We start from the raw sequence: 21,500 nt of genomic DNA on the forward strand, positions 1-21,500 counted from the left end.
ACATGAATTGCACTAGTCATATGAAAGATTACCTTTGGTGAGCTTTTATTATCGATTAATTAATAGCAAATCAGCATATAGTAGTAAACATAATGTAAAGGAGCTGTTGATGGAAATAGTCCTGTGTAAATTTTGAAAGATACTGTTGGAGTTTTGACAGGAATTTCTTATGGAAGAACCAGACAGAAGCCCTGAACATCAAGTACTCTAGTTAACGTGAATAGCAGATGAGTCAAATTTTCTGTGCAAGGAAGCAGTGAGAGGAGGCAAAGCATGAGATTCCTTGGCAAGTGCTTCATCTTACTGATGTATTATTTTAATTAACTGCTTCACTTTTGCTTGCCTCAGATGATTTGTGAGAGCTATTTTTCCAACTGCCTGCTCTGTTATTTTTCATTTTACTCTCAAGACCACCTTTGAGTTCCAGCTTCTATGAAAATATAGAAGTTTGGCACATTTTGTACATTGTATCTTGGAAAAGAAATGCAACAAACCATTTATTACACTTTTATATTTTTCCAATAAACTTTCCACTCTTGGCGGAATAGTATAAGACAGAAAATGCTTCACTAATACAAGCTGGAGAATCTGCGGCAGGTGTCACTTTGTTTTCCTCTGTATGCTGTATTTCTTCTTAATATTTTTCTCTTCCTTCTCAAAGGCAGATTGGGCTGAGAGCTCAAAGAGCTGGGCTCAGACACAGAAATCGGAGGGACAGGGCCTGAGTCCACGGCAGAAACAGACCAGGGTCAGACTCAGGACAGGCAGGAAGGTCAGCCTGAATTTGGGGCAGAGAGAGAGAGAGAGAGAGAGAGAGCAGTGATTGGGTGCTGGGCACACCGCACAGACAGAATAAAGACTGGACCAAGTACACGCTGTGAGAAATTGCCTTTCTTGGTTTCAGCCTAGTGGATTCCTGCCAAAATCCTACCCAAAAATGCCCAAAAATGATAGATAGTTATCATGAATTCTAATAATCTGTGCTCCATCATGGAGCCACAAATATCTTGAATAGTCGGGAAATTCATGGCAAGAGAGCAACAATACTCACCAGGAATATTTGGATTATAGGAATTGCTGGACATGTTTTCCCAGTATCTCATGACAAGTCACCACCACTATATTGGTGTTTCCCACCCTCCTTCCTCCTCTGACCAAATAAAGGGGCTCTGTGAAGAAGACAGCTGGCAAGGTAAAGGTGTACAAGGGTGCAGCCATTGAGAGAGTGGGCCAGTGATGATTCCAAAAAGCTGTATAGCTATTTTGAGTATAAAAGGGTAGCTAGGGAGGGAAGATCAGCATGGCCGTCTATGTGTGGAGCTACGGGAGATAGGGGAGATTGTTAGTGTTTAATGTTTCTCCTCAGCGTTTACTAAGGAGAAAATCATGGATGCTAAGGAAATAAGGGATATAAGTTGGGATGTTTTGGGCTGCATACACATTACCAGTCAGGCGGTGTTGCAGCCTTAAAGCAAATTAAGGTGGATAAATACCCTGGGCTTGATCAGGTTCATCCTTGGAATTTGTGGGAGGCTAGGGAAGAAATTGCAGAGGCCTTGCAGAGATTTTTGCCTATCTTTAGCCACTGGTGTAGTTTGGAAGGCTGGAGGGTGACTAATGTTGGTCCATTATTTAAGAAAGGTAGCAAAGACAAGCCAGGGAACTACAGGTCAGTGAGCCTGACATCAGTAGTAGGCACGTTACTGGAGAGGATACTGAGGGACAGGATCAACCAACATTTGGATAATCGAGGTCTTGATTAGGGATAGTCAGCATGGATTTGTATGTGGGAAGCCATGTTTGACAAATCTTTTAGAGTTTTTCGAAGACGTAACTAAGAGGATGGATGAGGGTAGGATGATGGATGTTGTTTATTGTGGACTTCAGTAAGGCCTTTGACAAGGTCCCACACATCAGGCTAGTCATGAAAGTTAGGTCACATGGGATCTAGGGGAGGCTAACTAATTGGATTCAAAATTAGCCCAATAGTAGAAGCAGAAGGTGATGGTTGAAGGCTGTTTCTTGGACTGTAGGTCTGTGACTAGTGGTGTGCCACAGGGGTCAGTGCTGGGGATGTTATTTGTTATTTACATAAATTACCTGGATGTGAATGTACAAGGCATGATTAGTAAGTTTGCAGATGATACAAAATTAGGAGGCATCATTGATAGCAAAGAAGGCTATCAAAAATTACAGAGGGATCTTGATCAGCTGGGGAAGTGGGCTGAGGATTGGCAAATACAATACAATACAGATAATTGTGAGGTATTGCACTTTGGAAAGTCAAATTAAGGTAGGATCAGTACACTAAATGGTAAGGTCCTGAGGAGTGTTGTGGAACAGAGGGACCTCAGGGTACATGTACTTAATTTGTTGAAAGCAGCGTCACAGGTGAACAGGGTGGTGATGAAGGCATTTAGCATACTGACCTTCCTCAGTCGAGGTATTGATTACAGCAGTTGAGACGTTATGTTACAGTTGTATAAGTCGTTGGTGAGGCCACACTTGGAGCATTGTGTAGAATTTGGCTACCCTATTATAGGAAAGACATAGTTAAATTGGAAAGTGTGTAAAGAAGATTTACAAGGCTCTACACCTTGTTCTCTCAGATTTAAAAGGATGTTGCTAGGACTAATAGGCCTGAGTTATAGTGAGAGGTTGGCCAGGACAGGACTTTATTTCTTGGAAAGTAGGAGAAAGAGGTGTATAAAGTCACATAGGGCATAGATAAGGTGAATGCATTTAGTCTTTTTTCCAGGGATGGGGAATTGAAGACTAGAGGGCGCAGGTTTAAGGTGACAGGGCAAAGATTTGAGAAGGACCTGAGGGGCAACTTCCTCAGGCAGAGAGTGGTGCATATATGGAATGGCCTGCAGAGAAAGTTGTTGAGGCAGGTACAATAGCAACTTTAAAAAAAATCATTTGGATAGGTACATGGATGAGAAGGGCTTAGAGGGATATGGACCAAATGCGGGCAATTGGAACTAGCTCACGGGCAGCATGGACCAGTTTGGGCTGAAGAGCCTGTTTCCATGCTGTCTTTCTGAATATCCACATAAATTGCGGAGAGATGATGGCCTCATGCCATTATCACTGGAATATTCTCTGAGATCCAAGTAATATTCTGGGGACCTGGGTTTGAATCCTACCATGGTAGATGATGGAATTAGAATTCAATAAAAATCTCATATTAAGAGTTTATTGACAGCCATGAAACCATTGCTTATTACCCCAAAAGGCCCATGTGATTGCCCTAATGCCCTTTAGTGAAGGAAACTGTCTTGTTTGTCTACATGTGACTCCAGATCTACATCAATGTGGTTGACCGTTAGCTTGGGAAATTAGGGATGGCAATAAATGCTGGCTTGGCTAGTGATGCCCAAAATCCCACGAATGAATTTTTAAAAATCTATGTTCATCAATTTATCGACAAACTGTTATAATTATAAGTTATATAAGATTATTATATTTTAGCACTGTGCTTTTAAGGTAAAATGGAAGGGATTATGTGACAAGTCGTGAAGTCTGATAGATACTGTGTGTGTTATTAGGGTTAAAGTTCGAAGGATTGGCCAGATTGTGTTAGTGAGGCAAACAGGTAAGGTGTTCATGGTTAGAGACAATCGTAGCAATCTTTGAGTTCACAAAAGACTGAGTCCTAGAAAAGTATGAAAGGTACTGTTTTGCTATAAACTATCCATTTTTAAAGATAAAAGAGATTTGGGTCAAATTGCTAATCAGTAATTTTACTTGAAAGTGAGGCTACAGGCTTTCATTTTGCCATGGGGGAAAGTATCAGGTCACAGGCTGCCCTGAAAATCAGTGAATATCTCAGAAGAGACAAGAGATTTGTAAAAGGATAGTGTGGTCAGAAGAGAAAAGAGACCTGCTTGGTTTTTCAAGCTACAATTTGCTATTCTGTGGCCATCTAAGAATTGCAATGATTTTCTTTCCCTGGTGAGGGCAGAGAAGAAGAATCTTTTGGGGTAGATTTTATTGTTGACATACCGACACAGAGCACTTACAGTGTTGCAAAGACTGGATTCCCACAGCTTCATGATATATTTGGCTAAACAGATGCAGCAGAGCTGGCATCTTTGGGACCAACAGGACGGCTTGACAATCGGAAGAAATTCCACTCACTGAATTTTCAGCTCAAACCTAAAAATTGAAGTGTTTTAGCGTATGGTTATCCTGGAAGTTTCCATTGTTCAATCATTTTGCAACAGTTACATGCCCCACAGGCTTTTGTTCCACCACACTGGGAGCTTTGACAAACTGACTGATGACACGAGCAAGAAGCTTGACCATGAATACAGAGGAGACTGAGCAAGGCTCACCAGTGGTGAGCTGGAAGCAGATTTCCCAGTTGTGTGGGTGAAGGTGAGAGCGAAGGAGACAGTTGTAACAGTGAGCAGCTAGCTTACCATTTGGAACAGCTTGGAAAGTCTTTTAATGGTGACTACCATTTCTATATGCTGTTAGCCACTGGTAATTTGTTGAGTGCAATTTATTTTGCAGACAAACCAGCAACAGAATTGTAAGCCACTTGGAAACTCACACCATGATGCCACCCAGGAGCCACAACTTGAAAGAGTATCTCACAGGCCACTTTAAAAAGAGAGGCACTTCTGTAAATTCTGCCATGCACTTTTCAGGTGCTAACCAACCGGCTAAGTCCCCAGTGTAGTGGCCACTAAAGCACCCTACCAGCTACAGTAGAAAAGGACAAAATAATTGTCATTCCTAAGATAGGCACTTGGCATATTTAAGTGGACACATCTTCTGGTTCCTCACTGCAAGACTGGTTTGCTCAGTGGTAGAGGGATATTCCAATTGCATCCAAATATTGAGGGCTTGTCTCCAATAGCAGTAGATATTTTTAGTCAGAATTAGTAGGAGCTGCAGATGCTGGAGAATATGAGATAACAAGGTATGGAGCTGGATGAACGCACCGGGCCAAGCAGCGTCAGAGGAGCAGGAAAGCTGACGCTTCAAGCCTAGACCCTTCTTCAGAAATGGGGGAGGTCAAGGGGGTTCTGAAATAAATAGGGAGAGAAGGGGAGGCAGATAGAAGATGGAAAGAGGAGAAGATAGGTGGAGAGGAGACAGACAGGTCAAAGAGGCAGGGATGGAGCCAGTAAAGGTGAGTGTAGGTGGGGAGGTAGGGAGGGGATAGGTCAGTCCAGGGAGGACGGACAGATCAAGGGGGCGGGATGAGGCCAGTAGGTAGGTGTGTACTTTTGGTCAATTTGATTGTATACATTATGGCATACTGGAGCAGGTTAGACTTGTACCCAGACCTCCTTGTTTAAGAGTAGGGACACTACCACAGTGCACAATGGCAGTACACTTCTTAATTCCTAGTAATTTCCCACAAATGGAACACATAAGGATAATTCAAAAAGTTAGTTCATCAAGACAGGGAAAAATTAAGGGTGAGCAATAAATATTAACTTTGCCAGTGATGCACAAATAAAATCAAAGAAAAATCATTGGTTCATCAAATGAATGGATTCTCATAACCTTAGTATGTCTCCTCACTCTGATGATTCAATGTTCGGCATGATTCACTGTTGGTACGATTCAGTGTTAATGTCCAAGTCCAGATTAGTGCCTAAAAACTTGTATATCTAGCAGAACCTAAACTGAACTCCAGTGAGATGCTTCTTAATGAGTTAGTGCCACATTACAACAGAATTAATGACTCTTCCTTTTGTTTAACTGATTATTGAGAGGAGGCAGGCAGGGCGGGGTCCTAATTGCCCTAATTGGACACAGTGGTTGTAAGCTTCCTTGTAGAACTACTGCGAGATGTAAGGACATCGTCAATGCTGTTTGGAATAAAGCTCCAGGATTTTGACCATTAAGGAACCACAATATCTTTCCATGGATGGGATGGGTATGGAGGCATATGAACCAATGCAGGCAAATGGGACTAGTTTAAGTGCAAATAACACAGACAAGTTGGGCCCAAGGATCTATTTCCATGCTGTAAATCTCTATGTTGCTGTGAGTCTAAATCAGGGTGATGTGTGGCCTGGAACGGCAGGTGCTGGGTTTCCTGTGTACCTGCTCCCTTTCACTTGTAAGTGTTTGATGTCATAGCCTTGGAAGGTGCTGTACTTATCTCCCACAGTTTCCTTGAAATGATGTACCAAATCGGACTTTTTTGAACCATTTAGGGGGAAGGGCAGGTTTCGTTCAGAAAAGCAAAATACTACAGATGCTGAAAATCTATATTGAAAAGATGCTGGAGAAATCCAGCGCGGCTACAGCATCTGTGGCGAGAGAAAGCGAGTTAATATTGTGTAATCACTATCACTTCTTCAGAACGTAATTTGTTGCCAGAGTGGGAGGAAGAGTGAGTGGCAAAAGACAAAAGGATTGCTAATGGTAAAACAGTGATAGATAAGCAAAATATGTGTGAATAGATAGGTGTGAAAAGGAAAACATGGGATTTGCTCTGTTGAGAGTAGGGTGTTGGGAGCTGGGGTGGTGGTGTTCGAGTTAGGGTTAGGATTAAAAGACAGGACAGAGATCATACTCTGAAGTTGTTAACCTCAACATTGAGCATTAAATATTGTAAGATGCATAAGTGGAAAAGGAGGTGTCACTCTTCCAGCTTCTATCAAGCTACATTGGAACACTGTAGCAGGTCCAAGATAGAAATGTTAACATTGGAACAATATGGTTTATTGAAATGAGAAACAACTGGAAGATTTTCCGCAAAGTGGTTACCCAATTTATATTTGGTCTCCGCTGTGTAAAGGAGGTTTCACCAGCATTTTTTCTCTTTATTGCAGTTTCTTTTCATGTTGAATGGACCCATCGTTAATGTTGAAGACTCTTCTGATCACTCTCCAGGTGAGGAGGAGTGAATGGGCTCCCCTCTTTTAATTCTCCAGGATGGCCATGACTAAATTTTAAAATTATTTTTAGCATGCAGCAATATCACACTGTAATTAAATATAATTCAAGAATTCATAATTAGGGAGTCAATTGCAAGGCTTACTTAGATGAAGGAAAGATGCATTTTATTGAAATGTTGAAGAAGTTTGCCTAGTACAAGAAGGTAGATAATGAATATTCACATTAAAACATTCTTCAAGTCCTTGGGATGTTAGTTTTAACCTGATACCACTGTTGTTTAATTGATGTTTTGTGTCCCCACATTGGAGAAATTTGTTGCTATCTTTGAGCTCTCGGTAAATGGATATTTTTCTGATTCACTGTGTGTTGTCTTCTGAGATGGTTAGTGAAAGAGGGAGAGAGTTCTGATATTACAAATCCTTTCTTTTGCCATTTCTGTTTGTCAAAAAGCAATTGCATAAAATATAGTTCTTTTGTATATTCTCATGACTGACTTCATTTTTATCAATGCCTGCGCCTTGCTGCCCTCTGCTCTTCTACTTGAGTTTGAAAGAGATAAGGTATGGAGCTTTTGAACTTTTCAAGGTGAACTTTTAAGTGCCGTACCCACTGATCAAAAACAAGCTGCTTGAGCTGTTCAATTTACAGGTACATCTGGCCACTGCTTGAAGGTACAGGATTTTTATCAGTACACCTCTGGAACTTATTGGTATGCACTTTTGCTGCCTGATACTCTGTTGCACACTTCTCAAACATTGTGAAACTTCCCTGTCAGTGTGCTCTGCAATAACAGTGCTCATTGTTAGACTGGCAACTTGAGCTACAATGTTAACTGTGCCAAAGAGATGAAAGAGGCATCTCCCTCATTAAAAGTGGGGATTAAATGGCTAAACATGACTTCCTCAGCACTTAAGTCTGAGTTAGGGGTGGATCATGAAGCAGACCGAGTCTCAATGAAATTCTCCCTTCTCAGTTTAAGCTGTTTCAATTTGAACTTTCCTTTTCCTCTTTTCTGCCTGTTGCATTTCTTGTCTTCTTTTGCAATTCCTAGACTTTGTTTTCCTCCTTATTCTGTTGGAATTTTAATCTGTGTTGCTCCAGTTTTAATTTACCTGGTATCACTATCCTTTCTAACTTTAGATATTTTACAGCCCATGGTGGAATTTCTGTTTGCCTGGCTTTCAGACAGAACCTTAACTCTAAGTGACCAGCAACCCCTTTCAATTCATCGAATCCCAATGCCTTTAATTTTTGAGGAATTGCTTTGTCCTGCTGTATGAAAGCAGGCCCTCCTCTGCACCATCCCTTCTGCCAGGACAAAGCGCTCTCTATCCGCAACAAAAGTGTCAATTTCCAGTTATCTGCCAAGTCTGTGGCAAATGTCACAAACCGGGCAGGGCAGCTCTGGGCTGCCAGAGCTTGACCGGGTGTATACACAATCTTTGAAAGATGGTGCCAGTGCCGTGATTTCTCAGGATGTCCCAGCATTGACGAATATGTCCGACTACAGCACATGGGAGAGTCGATGAGAGGGGAGCCAAAGGAACCTACCGAGTAGTTTATTAGGGAGATTTGGGACAATCATGCCCGGAATTTGTGGAGACAAATCATCCATGAAAATAACACTCAGGCAAAAATGGGAAGATCCAACCCTTAATTGCAGATTTTTGTTTTAACTGTCCGTTCACTTATGGGACCTAAAGTTGAAACCAAGATAAACTTATGAGATTAAATTTTCATCTGTCTAGCAACTGTAAGGCCTTTTGATGAAATGAGTTTCTGAACAGACTCAGCTCACTCCTTTCCAAACATGTATCCATAGAGTATAAAATTGCCTCGGTATGGGACAAGTCGATCTCAACTAATGGGTTGCGCAAGAGCAATTTCTACAGCTGGACAGCTGAGGAGCAAGTAGTTATCAGAACTCAAAAAAGAAAAGTGCTTCATATTTTCCATCTGGAGTAAATTTATCATAAGATGCAAAGCCCCCATGCCTAATGCCTGGAAAATAGATGTTCCTAGCTGGCAGAACCCAAACCTAGACCTGATGTGTTTGAGTAGAAGGTAGAAGTTGAGGGATTTCACACATCCTGATTTATATGCTTTCTTGACGCTCAGAAATTTGGCAAAACCCCTGAACCACATCCATCACAGTGAGCACTAAAATATTTGTTTCACCGGGCAAACTGTTTATCCTGCATTTACATTGCATCCACATTACCCTTCTCATTGTTAGTCCACACCTAGTTAGGCCAATTTGGTTTAAACAGAATTCAGGTTTAATTGTGATATTTTCAGTCACTTTGTAGCATTGATTTTTACCCACTTTCTTCGAGGGCAGTTACAACCATGAGTCTGTGGTAACTCTCTCTCTCTCCTCTGAATTGGAGGGTGGTGAATTCTACATTAGAATTTTCAGAGACATGGAGATTTTACAGAGACTCCAAGACAGTGAATTGACCTCAAATCCAGAGTTCACCATAGTTTCTGACAAATACTATTTTAGTTGGTAAGGGATGTGATCAAGACTTGACCCACACATGAGGAAAATGCAGAGCAGGGCCATTTGAAGTCAATGCTGACTCTCAACTGACCTCATATTTCCTGTGTTAAGAGCTTTACCTCACATATGGGAATTAATAAACTTTTAAAGTAGCAATCAGATCTCCTGGGTGGGTAATGTATGCGGAACTGACAGGTCATGAAGCTGCTTATATGGAGACTGTGTCACGATTTTCCTTAGAAACCCACCTAGTTTATTAATGACCTTTAGGGAAGGAAATCTGCCATCCTTAGGTGGTTTGGCTGACATTTGACTCCAGACCAACAATTGGCTCTTAACCAGTTTCCAAACGTTGAGAGATAATAGGAACTGCAGATGCTGGAGAATCTGAGATAACAAAGTGTGAAGCTGGATGAACACAGCAGGCCAAGCAGCATCTCAGGAGCACAAAAGCTGACGTTTCGGGCCTAGACCCTTCATCAGAGAGGGGGATGGAGAGAGGGTTCTGAAATAAATAGGGAGAGAGGAAGAGGCGGACCGAAGATGGATAGAGGAGAAGATAGGTGGAGAGGAGAGTATAGGTGGGGAGGTAGGGAGGGGATAGGTCAGTCTGGGGAGGACGGACTGTTCGAGGAGGCAGGATGAGGTCAGTAGGTTGGAAATGGAGGTGCAGCTTGAGGTGGGAGGAGGGGATAGGTGAGAGGAAGAACAGGTTAGGGAGGCGGGGACGAGTTGGACCGATCTTCTCCTCTATCCATCTTCGGTCCGCCTCCCACTCTCTCCCTATTTATTTCAGAACCCTCCCCCCATCCCCCTTTTCTGATGAAGGGTCTAGGCCTGAAACATCAGCTTTTGTGCTCCTAAGATGCTGCTTGGCCTGCTGTGTTCATCCAGCTTCACACTTTGTTATCGCCAAACGTTTAGGGATGGGAAATAAATGCTGTCCCAGGCAGCTACAGCCACAGCCCATGGTTTTTTTTTGTTTAAAAATTGATCCAGGAAGAAATCTCAGCGGCAATAGCTTGTGTGGAAATTAACTTTGGTTACACTTCAGTATTTCTGATAATCTGTGAATAAATTTCTTTTTCCAATTTAACAGTTAGTTGTCAAAGTACTTTTAAGCCAAAAAAAAGGCTGCAGGAGTAGGCCATTTGGCCCTTTGAGGCTGTTGCACCATTCAACACGATCATGACTGATAATCCAACGCAGTATCCTGATGCTGCTTTCACCTCATACCCTTGATCTGTTCAGCCCTACAAATTATATCTAACCCCTTATTAAAAACTCTACAAAATAATACCCGGCAGAGTTTTATTCAGATTTTGATAAAGGAACTGTTGTCTAAAATAATGTTTCTGAAAGAGTTCATTTTCATGTTACATTGAGTTCCACCCAGTCTGGTGAAGTCACACAGTTGTTGGGTAGGAACAGTTAGTTCTCCGTGTGTGCCTGAAGGGAACAGATTTACAGCTCCCGGGAATCCTTCATAATTATGCTTTTACCTCATGCTGTCAGGCAATAAAGTACCTTATCATATATGATAAGTGCTTCCTCAGAATCATCAGTGTTGATCCTCTCCATTGAAAATTAGACAAGGCCGAGAAATGGGGGCTGGTGGCAGCTAACTACCTGAACCAGAATACCACATAGTGACTGCATGGTCACTGACAGCATGACATATATGTGCAAGCCAGTTATTTTTCAAGCATAACAGTTGGATATAGTTGGACATCTAAAACATTTTGTTATTAAACTTTGCATCCTTGCTTTAGTTGTTTTTCACTTCCCAATGAACTGGCTCCTTACTTTTTTAACTGAAGGAACTGACTTGTTTCTGCATAAACTTTGATTCCAAACCTTTCTGTTCATATAATTGCCAAGTAAAGACTGTCACTGGAAATGGCAAACATGCTGAATGGGCTAGCAAAATAAAAGAAAGACTCCACTTTGTGGCTGTTGCTTCTTTTCCCCACATTGTAATCCCTACTGCCAGGTGCTCACATATAGTTGAAAGATATGGTTTACACTCCCTGTTGTACACACTGCCTCGTACAGGAAAAAAGTGTGAAATTTAAGACAGAAGCTGGCTCCTGTGGAACCACACTGCTGTGAGGCATTAACAATCACAAGAATGAAAGAAGACTGAAGAAAAATGCAAACATTGCATTATATTTTTAAGTTTATTGCCTTTCCCATGAGCATCCAATGCACTGGGTTGTAGTTTTTAGTGCTGGTCCTTGTTCTTTGAAGCCTTAATTTTCTCAGACACATAATCGAAAAGAAATTAATATAAAATCTGCATTGCAGCAAATGTTGCTTTGGACTTGACATGAATTTCTGAACATTGGGTATCAAATGGAGTTTTCAAGGCATTTTGTTTTATTCAGTTGTGGGATGTGGGTACTGCTAGCTGGGTATTTGAGAAGGTGGTGGTGAGCTGCCTTCTTGAACCACTGCAGTCCACCTGCTGTAAGTTGACCCACAATACCCTGAGGGAGAGAATTCCAGGATTTTGACCCAGCAACAGTGAAGGAACGGCAATATATTTCCAGGTCAGAATGGACAGTACCTTGGAGAGGAACTTGCAGTTGGGGGGTGTTTCCGTGTATCTACTGCCCTTGTCCTACTGGCTCAAAGTAGTTGTGGGTTTGGAAGGTGCTGATGAAGGATCTTTGCTGTTGGTCTGCAGCACATCTTGTAAATATTACACACTGCAGCAACTGAACATTGGTGGTGGAGGGAGTGGATGCTTGTGAATGTTGTGCCAATCAAATGGGCTGCTTTGTTTGAGATGATGTCAAGCTTCTTGAGTGTACTTGGTAATGTACCCATCCAGGCAAGTGGGGGATATTCCGTTGTATTCCTGACTTGGGCCTTGTAGATGATGGACAGGCTTTGGGGAGTCAGTATTTCTAGCCACTGACATGCTCTTGTAGCCACTGTGTTTACATTGCAAGTCCAGTAAAGCTTCTGGTCAATGATAACCTCAAGGATATTGATAGTGGGGATTCAGTAATGATAACACTGTTGAAGATCAAGGGCTCATAGTTAGATTGTCTCTTATTGGAGACGGTCACTGTCTTGCATTTGTATGATGTGAATGTCACTAAATGCCACTTGTCAGCCCAAGTCTGGATGTTGTACAGATCTTGTTACATTTGAACATGGCTTGCTTCTGTATCTGAGGATGGTGCTGAACATTGTGCAATCATCATCAGACATCTCCACTTCTGACCTTATGATGGAAGGAAGGCCATTGATGAAGTAGTTGAGGTGCTTGGCGTGAGGACACCACCCAGAGGAATTTCTGCAGAAATGCCCTGGAGCTGTGTTGATTGATCTCCAAGAACCAGAACTATTTTCCTATGTGCCAATCAGTGGAGAGTTTTCCCCCGATTCCCATTAATTCCAGTTGTGCCTGGGCTCCCTTGATGCCACACTCCGACAAATACAGCCTTGATGTCAAGGCCTGTCACTCTCACCTCACCTCTGGAATTCAGCTCTTTTGTCCATGTTTGAAACAAGATTGTAATGAGATCAGGAGCTGAGTGGCCCTAGTGGAACCCAAACTGGGCATCACTGAGCAGGTTGTTGCTGAGCAGGTGCTATTTGATAGCACTGTCGAGGCACCTGAACTCCCCAATTTTAAAAAAAAGAACAAACTGAATGAGCAGACAGAAATTACACCAGGTTCTGATCCTTTTGAGACTAATTGTCATGCAATGGAGCCAAGGTCCCCAACGTCACAAAGCTGCCTACTAAATCTTCCGTTCTGCTGACTTGAGCCTAACTTCAGCCTATTTTTACTGGCTGTGAACCACCAAATATTCTAGTCACCCTCCCTAAGTATTTAGCCTACCCATATTCCTATTTATCGTTAGAACATTGCCAGAAGCTGGTTGTTTCTTGTGAATATCTCTTCATTAGTTTACTGTTTTCCTTTCATGCCTTCAATGAGCCTGAAGGGAAATCTTTTTCTGTGTTAACACCAGTGTGTAAATGCAAATTGTTGCTGTTTTAATAGTCTTGGTACTGCAATGTTAACCTTTTATTTTCAACAGGATATTATTTTATTTCTTAATAAATTCTAACATCTTCTAGCATATAGAACTTACTTATTTGAGGTCAAAAAAGAAGCTTATAAAGGCAGCAACAATGAAAGTCCTCCCATCTCTGGGCCTGAATATTGAAGTTAACTACAATCTTCTCTCTAAATTGCATGTAAAAGATCTCATGACAGTATTTTGGAGAGGAGCGGGGTGTTCACCCAATTGTCCTGGCCACTCATTAATACGAAGCTCTGGGGAATTGTGTCTAGTCCTGGTCTCCAGACTTTAGACGGATGAATATTTTTAACCACCCTCCAGGTGTTGAGACACCTCTGGGGCTGATGAGGCTTGAATCTGGTCCAACTGTAGAGTTACTGCGATTGCACCACTAGGAAGGATAGTTTAGCCTTGAAGGAAGTACGGTATAAATTAGCCAGACTGATATCCAGACTCCAGAAGTTAATTTGCAAGAGGATTGCACGTAGTAAGGTTATAGCCCCTCAGATTTAGAAGCTTTGTTTTCAAGGTGTTAAGGATGACAGAGAATGTAGATTTAGAAAACCAATTTCCACTATTTTGGAGAGTCTGGGTTAGGGGATATAGCATGAAAATTGGAACCAGGCATTTGGGGAATGAAGAGAGATAACAAGGTGTAGAGCTGGATGAACACAACAGGCCAAGCAGCATCAGAGGAGCAGGAAGGCTGATGTTTTGGGTCTAGACCCTTCTTCGGAAAAAGGAATGAAGTTAGGAAACAGTCTACAGGCAATGGGTGAAAGATATTTTAAAATTGTTTCAGCAGCTGATTCCATGTTAATTGCTAATTTTAAACCTGCGATTGTTAGGTTTATGGGTATGGGATTTGGATCTACCTACATCATGTGGACTGCTGCTGTTCAAGAAGGCAACCCACCACCATCTTCTCGAGTAACTCGGGCAGGCAATAAATGCTGGCACAGACAGTGATGCCCACATCCAGGAGTAAATAAAACAAGAGCAGTTTTCTAAATTATTCATGTTCTTCTACTACTCTTGCAGTTATAGGTGGCATATCTAATTCCCCCATTTACAACTGCCTGCTTGTTCCCCACAAGTTAATCACTTTCACACAATTCTCTTCAGTACTCATGTCCCCCACCAGTTTTGTCCAATGATTTGAGACAGAGTTGGGTCGTTGTTTAGCTACCATCTCATTAATTGGTAGAACATGCTCAAGAAACTAAATTGGCCTCCTGTTGTTCCTATAAACCCAAATGAAAACAAATTGCTGATAGTGACCAGATAACTGTTGAATGATCAATCACTATATCTCCCACTTGAGACATGCACGCTCTTTTTTAATCTACCCTGGCTAGGTTGACATTTTACTGATGGCACCATAAAACATGGGACGAACATCTGTGTGAAACGACACTGCAGGTCTCTGTTGGTTTTCACTGTCTGTCATCACAATCACCACCTCCAGCTTCAAAGTATTGTTTTTCTTCCCATCTGTGTCTAATTCTACTGCAATTCGATGTCTTACCCTGTGAATGTTTCTGATTTATGGCCTGGGCTGATTTTCAGGGCAGCCTGCTACTCCTCTCCAGTGTAGAATCGCTGCCTCTGGGCCTTCACTCACCATTCGCAAGAATGCAGGATGTTTTCAAAGCTGCATAGCCAGCAGGAACGTTGTTCTGGCCAGGGGTGGTGTTATTCCCTCTTGAATCTGAGAAATTCAGGCCAATTACAGTATCTTCTATATTATTCCATTTGAGATTATATAACTCAGCACATACCATGTATGCAATATTTTCATTCAAATAAAATGGCATAATCTGAGCATTAAGGTTCAACAATTTAAGACAGAGATGAAAATAAATTCCTTCTCTCAACAGGTATTGAATCGATGAAATTCTTTACTGCAGAGGGCTGCAGAGCCTGGGATGTTAAGTATATCCAAGGCTGAGATAGAGAGATTTTTATTCATTCATTGAATCAAATATTATGGGGACAAGGAAAGAAAATGGAGGTGAGGATTATCGGATCAAAAATGATCTCATTAAATGGCTAGCAGACTCAATTAGGTGAATGGCCTACTTCTGCTTTTATGTCTTGTTGTTTTAAATTATATACAGTACAGTATATGCTAATTCATAAAATCGTAGAATCCCAACAGTGTAGAAGCAGGCCATTCAGCCCATTGGGACCATACCAACCAACTGAAGAGCATACCACACCCCTCCCCGATCCCTGTAACTCTGTACTTCCCATGACTAATCCACTTAACCTATATATCCCGGACACTATGGGCAATTTAGCATGGCCATTCCACCTAACCTGTACATCTTTGGACCTTGGGAGGAAACCAGAGCACTATAGGGAACCTACAGAGGTGGGGAGGATGTGCAAACTCCATACAGACAATCACCCAAGGCTATATTCAAATATGTGCCTCTGGCACTGTGAGGCAGCAATGATGACCATTGAGCCACTGATTCTGCAGGATATATACGGACAATGTCATTTTATTTCAAATAGCTATGGCTTATTATCTACAGTGATCATAATTTCAAAGAATGTGAATAGGTTTTAGTTTATGTTAGATAAATCATGTAAGCTCTATTTAACATCTGTGAGGATAGGCTTTATTGAATTGCTACAGGACATTTAGTATACTTCTACTGAGTATCGGATTAGGTGATCAGTAATGGCCCACTTACCTTTAAAAAAGTGGTTGCACTATGGAACAAAATATCTGATGTGGCTTAATAAAAACCAAAAGAACTGTGGATGCTGATCTGATGTGGCTTGCTGGAGTAGTACTAAGAAATCCTCAGGTGCTGGAACTGGATTGCTTACCACATGTATATGAGCTTTCAGCCCAGAGATAACTACCGGGCCAAGAAAAATAAAAATTCTAATCAGACCAAACTTCACCAAATTGACTGTGCAGTTCAAGAAGAAAACCTGTTACAAACTTCAGAAGCAGCAACGATTAGACATCAGGAGAGCTGCTGCATAGTGATGATGTCACTGGACTATTAATTCAGCTGTTTAGATAAATGCTTTTCAAAACAACGGTCTAAATCCTATTGTACAAACTGATGGAAATTCAAATTAATAAATGAATCTGGATTTAAAAGCCATTCTCTTTAATGATGACCGCAGAACCATTGTCATAAATTGATAGTACACCCCTGTTATATCTCAAATTTTCCAATGAGAGTCCAGGTTGCGGGATGGTGCGAGGTAACCTCCATTCAGCTTTAATTTTCAGCACAGCTTCATTTCTCAGAGCAATAATGCTGATAGCAGCTGAGAAGGACTTTGAAGGAATGGTGACATTGTAGTAATGCATCACTTGCTTTAAAGTAGAGAAAGATGGGAAGACAGTGATATGCAAGGTAATGTGCAGAGAAAATTGCCTTGCTGATGTCATTGTGGGTCATGTGGGACAAATACTTCTCTTGCTGCTTGTAAAACCGTGGCCTAGAGGGCAAGCAGGCTACTGGTATGTGCCCTATTTTACAATCTCATACACAGATGCCCATTAAATTCTCTCTCCACGTTTCAGTTCGATGACAATTCATCAGGACTGGGATATGTTGTGTGAACACAGATGAAGGGCATCAGGTATTTGACCTTGGGGGAGGCACTGCGGTTGAAATCTGGCCTGTTTCCAGGATAGTGACATGGCAACAACTCACTTTGGTCATGTTTTCCATTGCCTTACTGTTCTTTGTATAAGAGGGGCTGCACATGCATCAGCTGTGTTCAGCGTTCATGTTGGTCATGCAAAAAATGGACACGAATGTTTCCACTTAACAGAACATTTCAAAATTTTCCAGATCATGTAGTTTTGCTTAACTTTATGTGATCTCTGCTTCGTTTTGGTTAGAACACTCTAGATTCAATGAAAATTGTTAGACTTATTGCTCCTCTAAGGATGGCTCAGTCTGGTTCCACCCCCCACCCCCCGCAACCATCATACCATCCGTAACGTCACCCTGACGTCAGGCTCTGTAACTTCTAAGACTGACATTCCCAGTAAATAAGCTGGAATGATTGCTATCCCAGCTCTCCGGTCTGCTTTTCACAGTTTTCTGTTGTATCTTGATCATTGTGGCTGTGCAATGCATTGTGCATGAGCCACGTAAAGAGAAATGTTGGAAGTAAATGACAGTTCGGAGATTTTGTGCACAGTTTTGACTCCCTCCCAAACTAGTGAAAAGTAGTCAGGATAATGAAATGTGAGGCTGGATGAACACAGCAGGCCCAGCAGCATCTCAGGAGCACAAAAGCTGACGTTTTGGGCCTAGACCCTTCATCAGAGAGGGGATGGGGTGAGTGTTCTGGAATAAATAGGAAGAGGGGGGGGGGTGGTGGGCGGACCGAAGATGGAGAGAAAAGAAGATAGGTGGAGAGGAGAGTATAGGTGGGGAGGTAGGGAGGGGATAGGTCAGTCCAGGGAAGACGGACAGGTCAAGGAGGTGGGATGAGGTTAGTAGGTAGGAGATGGAGGTGTGGCTTGGGGTGGGAGGAAGGGATGGGTGAGAGGAAGAACAGGTTAGGGAGGCAGAGACAGGTTGGACTGGTTTTGGGATGCAGTGGGTGGAGGGGAAGAGCTGGGCTGGTTGTGTGGTGCAGTGGTGGGAGGGGACGAACTGGGCTAGTTTTGGGATGCGGTGGGGGAAGGGGAGATTTTGAAGCTGGTGAAGTCCACATTGATACCATTGGGCTGCAGGGTTCCCAAGCGGAATATGAGTTGCTGTTCCTGCAACCTTCGGGTGGCATCATTGTGGCACTGCAGGAGGCCCATGATGGACATGTCATCTAAAGAATGGGAGGGGGAGTTGAAATGGTTTGCGACTGGGAGGTGCAGTTGCTTATTGCGAACCGAGCAGAGGAGTTCTGCAAAGCGGTCCCCAAGCCTCCGCTTGGTTTCCCCAATGTAGAGGAAGCCACACCAGGTAGAGTGGATGCAGTATACCACATTGGCAGATGTGCAGGTGAACCTCTGCTTAATGTGGAAAGTCATCCTGGGGCCTGGGATAGGGGTGAGGGAGGAGGTGTGGGGGCAAGTGTAGCATTTCCTGTAGTTGCAGGGGAAGGTGCCGGGTGTGGTGGGGTTGGAGGGCAGTGTGGAGCAAACAAGGGAGTCACGGAGAGAGTGGTCTCTCCGGAAAGCAGACAAGGGTGGGGATGGAAAAATGTCTTTGGTGGTGGGGTCGGATCGTAGATGGCGAAAGTGTCGGAGGATGATGCAGTGTATCCGGAGGTTGGTGGGATGGTGTGTGAGGACGAGGGGGATCCTCTTTGGGTGGTTGTGGTGGGGGCGGGGTGTGAGGGATGTGTTGCGGGAAATGCGGGACACGCGGTCAAGGGCGTTCTCGAACACTGTGGCGGTTGTGGCGGGGGCGGGGTGTGAGGGATGTGTTGCGGGAAATGCAGGAATTCCATCCCCTATTCCCAATTCCTCCGCCTCCGCCGCATCTGCTCCCACGATGAGGCATTCCACTCCTGCACATCCCAGATGTCCAAGTTCTTCAAGGAATCCTCCGACACTTCCGCCATCTACAATCCGACCCCACCACCCAAGACATTTTTCCATCCCCACCCCTGTCTGCTTTCCGGAGAGACCACTCTCTCCGTGACTCCCTGGTTTGCTCCACACTGCCCTCCAACCCCACCACACCCGGCACCTTCCCCTGCAACCGCAGGAAATGCTACACTTGCCCCCACACCTCCTCCCTCACCCCTATCCCAGGCCCCAAGATGACTTTCCACATTAAGCAGAGGTTCACCTGCACATCTGCCAATGTGGTATACTGCATCCACGCTACCCGTTGTGGCTTCCTCTACATTGGGGAAACCAAGCGGAGGCTTGGGGACCGCTTTGCAGAACACCTCTGCTCGGTTCGCAATAAGCAACTGCACCTCCCAGTCGCAAACCATTTCCACTCCCCCTCCCATTCTTTAGATGACATGTCCATCATGGGCCTCCTGCAGTGCCACAATGATGCCACCCGAAGGTTGCAGGAACAGAAACTCATATTCCGCTTGGGAACCCTGCAGCCCAATGGTATCAATGTGGACTTCACCAGCTTCAAAATTGCCCCTTCCCCCACCGCATCCCAAAACCAGCCCAGTTCGTCCCCACCCCCCACTGCACCACACAACCAGCCCAGCTCTTCCCCTCCACCCACTGCATCCCAAAACCAGTACATCCTGTCTCTGCCTCCCTAACCTGTTCTTCCTCTCACCCATCCCTTCCTCCCACCCCAAGCCGCACCTCCATCTCCTACCTACTAACCTCGTCCCACCTCCTTGACCTGTCCCTCTTCCCTGGACTGACCTATCTCCTCCCTACCTCCCCACCTATACTCTCCTCTCCACCTATCTTCTTTTCTCTCCATCTTCAGTCTGCCTCCCCCTCTCTCCCTATTTATTCCAGAACCCTCACCCATCCCCCTCTCCGATGAAGGGTCTAGGCCCGAAACGTCAGCTTTTGTGCTCCTGAGATGCAGCTGGGCCTGCTGTGTTCACCCAGCCTCACATTTCATTATCTTGGATTCTCCAGCATCTGCAGTTCCCATTATCACCGAAAAGTAGTCAGGATTGGCTTACTGAAACCTCCAACCAATTTTTCAGGCACTGCAGCGAATTCATCAGCGTTCATTTTTAGGGTCACTAGAGGAAGTTTGCAGGTAAGTTTTCTACCAGAACCTAATGTGGTGCAGTCATAAATGCAGACTTGTGTGTGCCTCAGCTGGCATCTGAGCCACAGAGGGCTCTGGAATGGCAAACTACATGAGGATGTCAGGCTGCCCCTTGAGACATGCCACAATTATTAAAATGGAGCCTGAGATCCAGTTTAAGGTATTGCTGGGGTCTCTTAGCCCTGGGGCCCCTTGACTGCTTGTCCCAAGGAACATTCTTAGTTTCAGATGTGAATGCGTTAAGGCCTCACTTTTCGCCATGGTTCAGGAACTCGGAACAAGGGTAGGTGGGTGGGGAGCTTGTAAATTCTTCTCATACAGAGCCTTATGAGACAATGCAATGTACGACTAAACTAAGTTGTTAATACAAAGACTGCACCGAGACTAGAGAAACAGATTAAGATTTCAAAATACAGCAAATTTTTATGAATTGACACTCTTGATAAAATGGCAAAAATTATAAGCCTGAAATACCACAAATTTTACTGTATTATTGTATCTAGTTATCATAGCATTTTAATTTATTTACCTCAATGTAAATGCTGTTCAAGTGAAAAGCTCAAATTTCTGCGATCTACCGCAATGTCTGAGTAGTCAGTTGAGGGTGAGGGAGAAAGCTCTCTGCCAGAAAGATTTATTTTAAGGCAGAGTTGCGTTATTATTTATGCAATTTATGCTGTGAATAAAGCATAACAGCGATGTATATATTCTTGTATTACATTTCTATTAGTGTGTGTTTTTACGTGGATTATGTGGATCTCAAGAGCAATCAGAATATTTGATCTACCAGCAAAATCCTGGTCCCAAAGGTACTGGCTAATAAAAAGTTTGCTGTAAAACCAGAAAGTGCCAGCAGGTCTGGCAGTGTCTGGTATAGAGAAACAGGATCATCCTATTTGGTGATGCAGGTGGGATTTAAATGCTCTCAGGAATATTATCAACTGAGCCATTACAGTGCTCTCTTAAATCGCAATATGGTCAGTGGCCTTGAAGCAGGTTATTTTATCACTGTTTGCATCTTTCTCTTGCTTGCAACATCTTTGCACCCAATGAGTTCCAGATCATTCACTGCATAAAAATGCTTCACTTTACATCTACCTGCATCACTTGTCCAAATCCTTAAATCTGTGTTCTTTGGTCTTGTGGCTTTGGCGCAACTTTTCTTTATCTTCCTTATGTAAATCTTTCATAACCTCAAAAACTTCTACCAGACTGCCCCTTAATCTTCTTTTTCCTAGAAGACCACAAACCAGCTTCTCCAACTTAACCTTGTACCTAAAATCTCATGGACTTTGCTATTGCTATTGACTTTGTTGACTGTGTTGCTCTCATGAACTCAAATCTGTTTTATTCTGTCTGATTCTGCAGACCTTT

General features: G+C 43.2%; 1 protein-coding gene across 4 annotated transcripts in view; it reads left to right on the top strand.

Annotated features, from left to right (window-relative positions):
* Window positions 1-21,500, top strand: part of ccn4b (cellular communication network factor 4b) — a 65,255-nt gene that overhangs the window by 22,237 nt on the left and 21,518 nt on the right. Inside the window, exon 2 of one of the 4 annotated variants that reach the window (XM_048530143.2) lies at window positions 6,807-6,867. The exons of 2 other annotated variants lie outside the window; for them this stretch is intronic. In XM_048530143.2, coding sequence (XP_048386100.2) covers window positions 6,823-6,867 — 45 coding nt within the window. In that variant the 5' untranslated portion in view covers window positions 6,807-6,822. Of the gene's footprint in view, window positions 1-6,806; window positions 6,868-15,355; window positions 15,437-21,500 lie in introns of those variants that run through there. One more of the 4 variants, XM_059646174.1, reaches the window with a different exon arrangement.

This window comes from Stegostoma tigrinum, chromosome 5, assembly GCF_030684315.1.
Source record: "Stegostoma tigrinum isolate sSteTig4 chromosome 5, sSteTig4.hap1, whole genome shotgun sequence".
Lineage (NCBI taxonomy): Eukaryota > Metazoa > Chordata > Chondrichthyes > Orectolobiformes > Stegostomatidae > Stegostoma > Stegostoma tigrinum.